The sequence below is a fragment of the Sceloporus occidentalis genome, unplaced genomic scaffold (genome assembly GCF_023333645.1).
Source record: "Sceloporus occidentalis isolate IW3139 unplaced genomic scaffold, rSceOcc1.0.p SCAF_3, whole genome shotgun sequence".
Classification (NCBI taxonomy): domain Eukaryota; kingdom Metazoa; phylum Chordata; class Lepidosauria; order Squamata; family Phrynosomatidae; genus Sceloporus; species Sceloporus occidentalis.
Window position 1 is genome coordinate 131,963,507 of NW_028316983.1, and position 11,741 is coordinate 131,975,247.

The 11,741-nt window shown below is 41.2% G+C and overlaps 2 protein-coding genes across 3 annotated transcripts in view; both read left to right on the forward strand.

The window, feature by feature from the left end:
* The window catches only part of LOC149316818 (D-aminoacyl-tRNA deacylase 1), a 37,029-nt gene extending 34,361 nt beyond the window's left edge, over window positions 1–2,668 (forward strand). For both annotated transcript variants that reach the window (XM_089516339.1, XM_089516337.1), the window contains exon 6: window positions 1,137–2,668. The gene's annotated coding sequence lies outside the window, so the exon portion shown is untranslated. The remainder of the gene's footprint in view (window positions 1–1,136) is intronic.
* Window positions 2,669–6,389: 3,721 nt separating this feature from the next.
* On the forward strand, window positions 6,390–7,010 carry SCP2D1 (SCP2 sterol binding domain containing 1). Its single transcript, XM_089518764.1, has one exon. It carries the CDS (start codon window positions 6,504–6,506, stop codon window positions 6,981–6,983), a length of 480 nt encoding a protein of 159 aa, XP_089374890.1. The 5' UTR covers window positions 6,390–6,503; the 3' UTR covers window positions 6,984–7,010.
* Window positions 7,011–11,741: the final 4,731 nt, after the last annotated feature.

Sequence of the window (11,741 nt, forward strand, 5' to 3'; positions counted from 1 at the left end):
GAGTCTGCTCTGGATTGGCTTCACTGAACTTCCTCTCCTGTCAGAATCCTTATCTGATCTTTAATGAGACCCTTTGTCTCTCTCTCCAGGTCTCCTCAACTAACTGACACACATTAGAAATGATGGTTGAAAATGCAAATAGGCGAATCTGTTTTTGGAAATTATTGTCCAGTGGCTTCCAGTGGAGATCAGTGGTAGTTTGGTTGTGTGCCAATAATGGCATGGGTGAAAGAATATAGATCAGTGGTTCTCAACCCTTTTGGGGGTCGAACAACCCTTTCACATGGGTCGCCTAAGACCCTGGGTTGGCGCCATAATCTATAATGCTCTAGTGCAGTGGTTCTCAACCTGTGAGTCATGGCATTAGGGAGGTTGAGACCAGCTGATATAGATGGTACACAGTTCATACTTGTTCTCTAAATTTTTGGTTCCCAAAATGTTGGGGAGGACATGCTAGTTTGTTTTCAAGGAGTGGGCTGGAATATGCCTTGATAAATTAAGCCATAAACTTGGAAGCATCCCATGCCCTATGCTTTTTGGATGGGAGGGGTCTTTCCTTCTACCAACAATCAGGCACCAGTATCCTGGAGAAGGGGACTGGAAAGCAGCAAAAGTGTCTTGCCTACAGCCCAACAGTAAAGCTGATTGTCATAAGGGAATCTGGAAAGAATTTTGATTGCCAGGGAATGCAGTTCCATCTCTGACCCCTGACTGATTAAGCAAAAGGCAGTCGGGGACCCAGGTGTGCATGGGAAAGGCACATGAGCAGCTATCAGACATATTCAAGAACAGTGCATGCTCATTGTTGTGGAAGCTGTTTGGGGAAGAAATACCTGTATCCTTCTGAGTGTCAGAATGTAACGTGTTTTCAGAAAAATTGTGCTCCAAGCTGTCAATTGGCTAATTGTGGAAGAGGTACATGTGAGGCTAATTGTAGAAGAAGAACATGGGAAGATAATTTCAAAAGGTTTACAGAGGTTAAACCCACATTTAAAAATGAAGCAGTTCTACTGTTGTTCCTTTAAGGTAGATTAAGGCAATCATTAAAACCAATGCTAGTTTCAAATGATTTGGTATGTTGGGGAGATGTGAGCTGTGTCATATAATGGTTCTTCCCTTGCTCACTATTTTGACAGAAATCCTGCATAAAAAGCTGCTGGCGACCTTCTTTACTCATTAGTGGATGACACTCAATTCCTATATGAAAAAAATGAGTCAAAAAGAGACTTGGAACAAAGAAATAAGAAGTTAAGATCTGCATCTTGCTGTATTTGAAAACAACCAAAGGAATGTTATCTCTTTCCATTGCTAATATGCTTAAAAATGGAGATGGTAGATTACTTTTTTGTTGTTATTTATTTGGTTAATTTATTTTGTGATTAACAGTGGCTACCACATGTGTGGTTAGGCCGCATATATGTGGGGTGGAATCCCATCATCTACCCTGCCTGGATGTTCTTTGCAGAGTTTACAAATGCTCTCACCATGGAACGTCTCCCTCCTCTCCCCTCGCCCCAGTAAGAATGATTAATCTGCTAGCAGATTGTGAGGGAGGGAAGCTGGGGAATGGGTTAGAACAATGCCCTGCACCATGAAAGCACAGCGTAACTGTAAGTGTGAACCCCAGCTATCTTCCCCATGTCATTTTTCCAGAGGGAAGATGGACTCATTAAATTGTACTGCATGTTTTGGGAAAAGGATTGACCATAATCTTGTGCTGTGCTTTGGAGGCAATTGGGATGTCTCCATACTCAGCATGAAGGTCAAAGTAAGACCCACTTTCCACTGGGAGTGGATGGGATACATTCTGGCAGCTACATACTCCCCACCCCCCCACCAAAAATTTGTCAATCCCCATTTTCTAGAAAGAGATATTACTGGTGTGACAGGGAATACCCGCACTATGTATTTGTGTCTGTGGTATTTAGGGCCATCCACACCGTAGACATTACAGTAGAATCAGTTCTTTGCCTGGTTTCATGCAGCCAGTCCTTTTTCTGATATTATTCTAGCGAAATAGAAATTGCAGTGTTTCTGTTTTCTACACCACCAAGAAATAAAAGAAGACCTGGGCCACATGGAAGTTGTACCCCTTTTGTACTGTTCCCTGCCCACTCTCAAAATAAACAACGCTGATTTGGGGATAAATGGTGTTGTGGACTTCTCCCATATGGCACAGGGTTCTTGTGTTACCTTGGTGATCCAGGAAGAAACTGATGCAGCAGTTCTCACACTACTAGTATAATGTAAGAAGAGGACCACCATTGCTGAATGAAGAATGGTGGTTTTTCTATGGAGATTATAAGCAGCACTACTGTAATGGATCATCTGATCCATTTTAATAAATATTTTCCCCTTAGATTTTCACTTTAGCATTAAAGAGTAACCTTATATTTTGATCCCATCAGTATGATTTTGTTTTTTCTCATAACACTACAAAATATGTGTGCACTGCTTGTGTGCTGTGCGTGTATTTTTGTGTCAGACTGTTCAGTTTGTGAAAAACAATTCCTGGGTTGGGGAGAGGAGGAATCCATACATAGTGGGTTTCACTGATCTGCCATGTACCTATTTTGTGAAAAGTGTGTGTTTGTATGTGTATTTTAAACTTTTTCAAAAAAAAAAGGGGGGAAACTTTACTAATAAAGTTTGCCACCAGAATCTCTCTTGTGTCTACTGTCAATTTCTTTATCAAGAAACTCACTGGACTTGCTCAGAACAAATATCTGGTCACATTAACATTAACTGTCAGGAAGGCACCTCTGTCACCTGTCCCTGTTAGGCTTCCAAGGGATGATCTTGGCCACATTTCTTTCATGAGGGATATACAGTCAGTCATGTTGTGCTGGTTGCTGCTGGCCAAGTACAGACTACACACTCAGTGTGTAGCTGTTTCACAGTGCCTACCCTTCTCTTCAGCTGTCCTGAATTAGAGTTCCTTCCAGGAGGAAAGCTGCAGCAGGAATAGATTTAGAGCAAGCACTTTTCCCACCAGTCACTTCTCTGCTTCCAGTCTACTTCCTCTGCAAACATATTTTTCTCTTTGAAAAGGACTGGAGCCACATACTCAGTGTGTGAAGCATTCTGTGTGGGCAACTGTGGCCCTCCAGATGTTGGACTGCAACTTCTGCTAGTCCTAGCCAGCATGGCCAGTTGTGTGGATTCCAGACCAATAATGTCGGAAGGGCCACAGTTGCCCATTCCTGGTAAAGTGTTGTTTGGCCTTGAGATTTAGTAACAGACACTCCTCTTGCATTCTGTGCTGGTGACATTTCTGCCACAGCCAGCAAAGGCCATCTGGTCCTACCAAGCAGATGTTGTGTAAAGAGAACAGAAGTAGCAGGCTGCAAAAAACTTGTGGAAAACCAAAGAATTTCAGCCTTGTCTAGTCAAATTTCCACAACTTGACAGATGCATTTGTATGTTGTGGGTTTTGCCAAATGTGCAATTTGGCATTGCTCAAAGGGCAAGTCTGTCCTTTGTTTTTCTACCACAGTTTGTATCTTGTGATTTCCAGTATTTTAGGAAAAACACCATTTAAGATTTCATTATAGCCAGATAGGTTGTTGTGCATGGTAAGTATTTAATCAGCTACGAGACATGGGACATGGCTTCTAAGATGTTGTGTTTCTTTTAATCCACACAGGAATCCCGTTGGTGTCTTATCCATGCATAACTTTCATTTGAGAAGCATTTGGACATTTTTGTCTGTTGAAGAACATCTGCTTTCAGTTCAAGTTTGTAGAAGAGATATGCCTATGGTGCCATTAGATGTCTTGTTTGCTCATTCATCTGCACATCCTGTGGGTGCATTAAATTGGTTGTGCATCCAGTGACACATTCAGTTGTGCACTTGGTAGCATAATGTTGCAGTTCACGAGGCAATCAACAGTATTATCAAAGTGCAATGTTGGTTGTGGAGGTACACAGCTGCAGTGCAGGATCTTAGCCACTCTGTTTAAATTAGATGCATTCCACTTTAGATTTTAGGGGACCAGAGAGCCTACAGCACCTGATACTCCTTGGCGCTCTCCTATCCAAGTATTAACCAGAGCTGACCCTGCTTAGCTTCCAAGATCAAACGGAATCTGATGCCTTTAGAGTATTGAGGCCATCAACAATTGCCCATTCCTACAACATACACATTAAATGGGTGATCACTTTAAGAAAATCTTGGAGTCCATTCCCTCTTTTTATTGCTGTTGTCTGCAAGTAATATAAAGTACTGACTAAAATTCATAAAAGCAGTTGAGTCATGAGACTTTTTTTTCCAGAAATGTAGTCCCTCAACACTACTGCAAGCTGCTTTTGAAGCCGCTTTTAAATAGGCTTTGAGATTTGCCAACATGCTGTTTACATTACTGTCAGCAGTTTCTAGGGTAGTATTTAGAAATGGCAGCAAATTCCTAACCTCAGTGGAAGGACTGGACTCCAGACTGGCTCGAATGTTGGTCCAGATTTCAGTGGCATAAATCATCACCATAATGCCCAGCACCATGCAGCAATTGCAGGCATGAGCATCAAGGGACCTTTTGGGAGTCTTCATTACTCTCTGAGCTGCATTGCTGCCCTTTTCTAAACTGGAAGTGACTTCGTTTACTTTTGGGGGTGATATTTTACTTGAAACAATGTTTATATGTAAAGCCATGTCTCCCCCCCCCACAATAATTGTTTTGCACAAAATTTACAAATTTTGCCCCTTTTTTTCGAGCTGATCATTGGGATCAAGACTTGGGGAATCCCTAGGGCTACATGGGATGCTCCCTGGGCTGCAGAATACCACTCCTGCCTTATTACAACATTCATCAGTGTAAATGCAGCTCTCCTGCCCATGCCTTCATGAAGTATATACTTTATACAGAGATGCAGAGGCCCCCTTTCACTGTGTGAATGTCACAGTAGGAATCAAGCCCTGTTGGGTTCAGCACATAGCAATGCTGTCAGCATCACACACCAGGCGCTCTAGAGCAAATCTGCATAAAACTTCCAGACATCTGGGAACTAACATCCATTTGCTCTAGATTACTTCTGGAGGGGGTTTAGCCATGGGAGGGATTTGCTCATCTATAGTTTTATAATGGAAAGGCAACAACTATTTCACTGGAAATTAGCAAAGCCATTTGGCAGTCATGTGCCATCATGCTGGCTTCAGCTTATGGCAACCCTATGAATGAAAGACCTTCAGGAGACCCTGTTAATCCATCTCTGCTTAGTTCTTGGAAACTCAGTGCCATAGTTTCCTTGACTGAGGGCCAGTCTCCACGTCAGTGTACTATGCAAATTTCTGCAGATATTTGCACATTCACATTGATGGTTAATTGTCTTCACTTTCCAGTGCAAATTTTCATCTATTTACACCTATCCATGCTACCTCTGCTGAAAATGTGCAGTCATCTGACTCCATGTGAAGCCTCACACACGATAACGTGCATTTCGGCAGATTTCTGTGGATACTCTGGTAAAAAAATGCAAGTCTTTTCCTACTGAGTGTAAGGAATGGGGGGGGAGTGCAAAAAGCCTAAACCCTTATGAATTGTGCATAGCCAGATCACATTCTATTCAGCTGGAATGAACAGTATTTTAATCCTGTAGACAAGATGGAGTCTATCCATCTTGGGCTCCTCCATTTTTCCTACTGCTTTCAACTTTACCAAACAGAATAACGTTTTCCAGTTAATCATGTTATCTCATGATGTGCCCAAAGTACAACAGCCTCAGTTTAGTAATTTTGGCTTCTAATGAAAGTTCAGGCTTGATTTGCTCTTCGACCCATTTATTTGTCATTTTGAATGTATTAATTAATTTATTACAGCACTTAGCCAGCATATATTTAACATTTTAGCAGTCCATGGAATTGTTGTCCAGCGTTGCATTTCAAATGAGTTTTTTCCATGTCAGCTTTCTTCACTGTCCAGCTTTCACATCCAAGTACAGTGAGCACTAAATACTAAGAAAACAAAAATAATGGCCATATATAATTTATATAATTTTAAAGTGGGTGATAAAGACATTGAAATTGTTAAAAGATTTTCTGTGCTTTGACTCAGTCGTTAATCAAAATGAAGACTGTAGTCAAACACTTGGAAGGGCAGCTATGAAGGAACAGGATACGATTCTCAAGCATAAAAATGTACCACTGAATACCAAAGTCAGGATCATCCATGCATAGTCTTTCTGATTTCTTAAGTAAATGTAAAGTGTGATGCATCCTTTCTAAATGTAAGAAATCTTCAACACTACAATAGAGTATATTCACCAATGAGCACACAGCATGCAAATTAAAACTTGATGCTGACTGGCTGTCACATCTGATTTCACAATGTGTCCACCCAACAATGATTTTAGTAATGTAAACCCACTCTGTCAAACCCAAAACACTAAGCCAGACATCCAAGGAGGTGTGGTAACATACTGAGCTATTGCATCCACAGTGGGATACATCTGGAAAGTACAACCATCCTCTGCTGTCTAATAACATTAAGTAATTCTTCAAAAGTCTACAGATGAAGGTGTGGAAAGAAAAAAAGAAAGCATGTCTTCAGACAAAGATCAACACACCCGAGGAAACTGCTGTCTCAGATTTGTATGTGACTCTCATGTCAGCTTCTAAAAACCCTTCCACAAAAGCCACTGGACTCCAGAGTGACCTGATATTTGAAGAACTTGGTCGCCGCATCAAGGAGGTTGGCAGTCAACTTGTCAAAAAGGTGAATGCGGTCTTTCAGTGGGACATCATGTGTGGAGAGACGATAGTGGCACAGTGGACTTTGGATCTGAAGACAGGTTCTGGTGAGGTCTACCAAGGAGCTTCTCGCAAGCCTGCCAACACCGTGTTCATTCTCTCTGACCACGATTTCATGGAGCTCGCTCTGGGCAAGATGAAACCACAGAAGGCTTTCCTGGTTGGCAAGGTGAAGGTGAAGGGCAACGTTCTGCTGAGTCATAAACTGGAGATGCTTCTCAAAGAATATGTTAAACTCTGAGTTGCTCATCAACAAGAGCACTGATGAAATCCCTTATTCTCTTTAGTCAATATGATGGTCATAGAGGAGAAGGAAATTAAAATGCAGAGTATTTTAATGGAAAATGTTACTGTTCAAATGTGTATTAATTTAATTGAAATAGGTCTGAGTGATCATGATATGCCAAAGGGAACATCCCAAATTAATTATTTAGTTCAGTAAACCCCATGCCAGTTGTATAGGAGGGAATATTTATGTGTATACCTATCTAATCCGAGTCTGTGGGAAATGTGTGAAAGAATGGCCAGACATGGAATAGTTATAACTCCAGAATCCATTGACATGATTATTAGTCATACCAGCAGGGGATTCTGAAAGTTGAGGTTTGAATGAGTAACTTTGGCCATTTTTTTTCCATTGAGGAAGCAAGACACTCTGAATGTATCAGTATTTGGAATTTCACTCCTTCCTCATTAAGAAGACAAATCTTCTGCTGAGTATTTTCAGATCAGGGGACAGGGAAGTAAATTTGATCTTGGCAAAAATATTACAAAGCATCATGGTTATCAAGCGTGTGTATGTCTCAATAAGTGAAGAAACATGTTTTGTAAAGGACAGGCAGAAAATAATACAAATGTATTCCCATCACAATAGATATGCCACATACATGTTTTATATTCTGTATCCAAGTACAGAATATTATACAAGCTATCTTGAATTCTCAAGACAATTCTGGGAAGTTTGCTAGGTATAGATATAGATATACAGATATCTGTCTTGTAATACTAATAAAACATCAAAACACTATTTTTGTCTTACAAGAGTTAAATGGTCTGGAAACCTTAGCCTGGAGGTAAAAGTTTTGGAAACAAAACCCAGGGAGGAATGGCTTAGGGAGCTGGATATTTTTAGCTTGGAGAAGAGAAGATTTAAGAAGTGATAGGATAGCTATCTTTAAATACCTGAAGTGATGTTAAGTACAAGATGGAGCAAATCTGCTTTCTGTTGCTCCAGAGACCAGAACACAAACCAATGGATTCAAATTACAAGAAAAGAGATTCCAGCTAAACATTTGACTGTAAGAGCCATTCAACAGTGGAATACACTGCCTGAGTGTCTGGTGGGCTCTTTTTCCTTGAAGTTTTGTTAGATGACCATCTTTTGGGAGTGCTTTAGTTGAATATATTTTCATGGCAGGGAGGTTAGACTACATACCTCTTGTAGCCCCTTCCAGCTCTATGATTCTATGAAACCCCACAACCCCTCTGTGCTGTTGTTGGAGAGAAATTATTAGGATGAAGCTTTCAATGCATGAATCTGTTGCACATCAAATTGTTCTTAAAGCTGGATTTCACTTGGGTTAAACACTGCAGATTCTGCAGCTAGACAATGTGTTCTTCAAGCAGGTCCCTGTCTGAAATTACAGGGTGATTCAAAAAGAATGGTGCAGAAATAAAGCTGTTCTTATTTGGTTTCAAATACCATTCTTTTTGTATTATCAGGTATATTAGGGCCATACTTGATTCTTTGGGGAATAAACAAAACAATTGTGCACACTGTTTTAAATATACAAAATTGCACTGACTTTTGCCTTCAGGATAGGAGCTGCTCGGTCCTTTTCAGTGGCAAAAATCACATCTGAACCCCTAATGCTAATTTAAACAGATCACATGTTTCTCTGACTATCGGGAGCTTTCCAGAGCATCAGGCAAAGGTTTTTCTAGCCCTGTTAGATAATATAATGAGAGATCTTGAGGACTGAAACTGAGCCCTTCTGCAGTAAAAGGCAAGAGGAGAATGAGAGATTCCCCATTGTTCTCATGCTCTTTCCAGATCTCTGAACACTTTCACCCTTCCCACAAAGCAGAATAACTAGAGCGCTACTTTGCTAAAGACAAATAGGTAGAGGAACAAAGATACTCTTCACAACATGCTTCCATCTCCTGCCAATTTAAAAAGAAAGGTCAAAAGAGCAGGAAGAAGGCTGCCGCAGCAAACTGCAAGCAAGACAAGAAGATGGGAGTTTGATGTAATAATAAGCTCTTGTGGTTCAAAGTTGAAGTTAGCAAACTAAGCCCACATTGTGGTTCATGGATAAAAGCACCAGAAAGGTAGGCCAGGAACTGCAGAGGTATTAATATTAACCTTAATGCTCCGTTTCCAATAGGCTTGCCACATTCTTTTTCTCTTCTCTCTTTTTACAAGTTTAACTGGTTTCCCTTCGAAAGCAGGCAAAGTGCTTTCCCTCACTTCTTTGCTAAAACTTGCTTCATCTGCCAGATTTCTGTCTGTCTGTCCATTCTGGGTCTGGCAGAATGGCCACCGCACACAGAACCAAATAAGCCCAGAACGTTGGGCTGGCACTTCAAAGATGCATGAGCCACAAACCTCACTGAGTAATTTGTTTGGTGGATTTTTAAAGCTATGTGGCCATGTTCTAGCAGAGTTTCTTTCTGACGTTTCGCCAGCATCTGTGGCTGGCATCTTCAGAGAACGAAACCCTTCGACTTTACACTCACTGAGTAACATTGGGCTCATATTCTCTATCCTGACTTACCTCACAGAGATATTTTGAAAATATAATGGAGGAGGAGAGCCGTGTATTTCACCCGTAGCTCATTGGAAGAAAAGCAGGATATACATTTATCAGACAATTAAATAGGAATGAAACTTCTGTGTTCCGATCCTAAACAGACAAACATTTGTTGGAGCTGCCTGGGTCTTTAGAATTGCAGCCTTAGGTAAATTCCATAGATGCACTTGTACTAATTTGTTGCAGCAACATATAACAGAGAGTACCATGGCAGCATAAGGAATGATAGATTATTGTAGTACTTGCTCTGGGGACTTGATGCCACTTGCGCCAATCTATAAATTAATATTCTTACTTGAATGCATGCACAGATGTTCAGAGATATATGTGAATGAGAATATGTGTAAAGAAAAAAAATACCTTTTAGCCTCTCTGTTTCCATTTCTGTTGGCACTCAAAGTACATATAAATCCGTATGTGTGAATGTGAGAGACAGATCCATGTCTGCCCATACACGTGGTGTGCACTCATGCCCAGCCCGTCAATTGAAAATAACACTTCATACATACTTCTGACAAAACTGAGCCACAGAAGCTTGTGCTACAATAAACTCTTGACCAATGTGGATGAATAGCTGCAACAGTTGCATACAAGCTTTGAAGCCAAGATCCCTGTAATAGTGGCTCCAACTCTTGGCAAACAAGGAGTTTAAACCAAAGCAAACTACCATTTTGCACACTGTCTCTCTTATTATTTTCCTACTTTGTCACTTTTTCAAAAGCACCAGATGGTGTCCTTGGCTTCTGCTTCTTTGTGCTATTCAAAGCTAATAACATTTCATAGAAAAGGCAAACACCAATGGTTTAAGCATTCCTAGGTCTATTATTGCATGTCAAAGATATTCAGGAGAACATTCGATGGGTTTGTTTCTCTAAACGCGGAAGTGAGCATATGGCACATCAAAACCAGGAGGCTTATTAATATGAGGCAGGCAGGGAACAGTTTGCAAAATAAATAATAACACTGCAATCACAGACAAAGGGAAATGGTGAATGAAGGGAAAGAAGACCTCATATGACACAAACCTGATTTGTTTCACAGCCTCTCCATGAGTGGTTTCTCGTTGGTTACATTGAGGTTATATAACCCTAAGCCTAATGTTAGATTTATTTTAGAAATGGAATTAATTCCTCAAAGCTCTGCTGATTCCTATAGATTGGGGCTTGGCAGACTTTATTAGCCTGGGGAATGAACTGGTTCTGCGTAAAGATTTGGGAACTGCATGTCTGCAGTGGGCAAGGCCACCTCATGGCTGGTATGTGGCCTCTGATGTCATCGCCTTGTCCTGTTTCATTCATACACATTTTCATATACTCATGCATGTGCACATTTATTCATATAATGGTGAGAGTGGAAGCCTGTTTCCAGCAGATGATAGGCATTTGGGGCTGGGGAGACATGGACAGTCACAGCACTAGGGAGGAAAGGGTTAACTTTTCCCTCCTCAGCAAAGCCCCCCAATTCAACTATTAAAGGTTCCAATTATTTTTTCTTTTAGAAGCCCACTGCAACATGGGAAAAGGGATTATAAATCCCTCCTCTCTTCTCAGGGTTGTGGGACAGAATTGAAGCCACATGGGCTAAGGGTTTGCTATCCCTGCTATAAATATCTCACACATATCAAAATACTGCATTTTCCGGCGCATAAGATGACTGGCCATATAAGACGACCCCAACTTTTCCAGTTAAAATATAGAGTTTGGGATATACTCGCCGTATAAGACCACCCCTCTTCCAACACACACCAAATAAAAATTAGAAAACATCAGATTTGATTTCAATATGATAATTTTAATTGAAATGCTTATGACATGCAGGTACTTAGCAGGAAAACTTGTTGTATACAAAGCCTGCTTGGCTTGGTCAGCTCTCCCTGCCTGCCCAGCCCTCCCTGTCTCCAAGACTATCAGAGCAGTAGTGCAAACACAGCTCTTATTTCCATACCCCGGGCATCCCGGAATCGGATGCCTGCAGCTTGCTCCACCCTTCATTTACATCTTCCCGGTGAGGCGCCCCCTCACTTCGTCATCGGGACCGCGTTAAGTCACTTCTTTCCATGAATCCTAGTGAGTGGATTTTCTTCTACTGTACTTGTACAGCGTTGCCCTTGCTGCTTTCATACGGTTGCCACATATGGCAGGGATGCGGCTGTGGCCGTTTTTGAGCTCCCTCCACCATATGCGGCA

Bases quoted from the DNA above. Each gene is read 5' to 3' on its own strand.
- SCP2D1 (XM_089518764.1), top strand. From the start codon at position 6,504: ATGAAGGTGTGGAAAGAAAAAAAGAAAGCATGTCTTCAGACAAAGATC.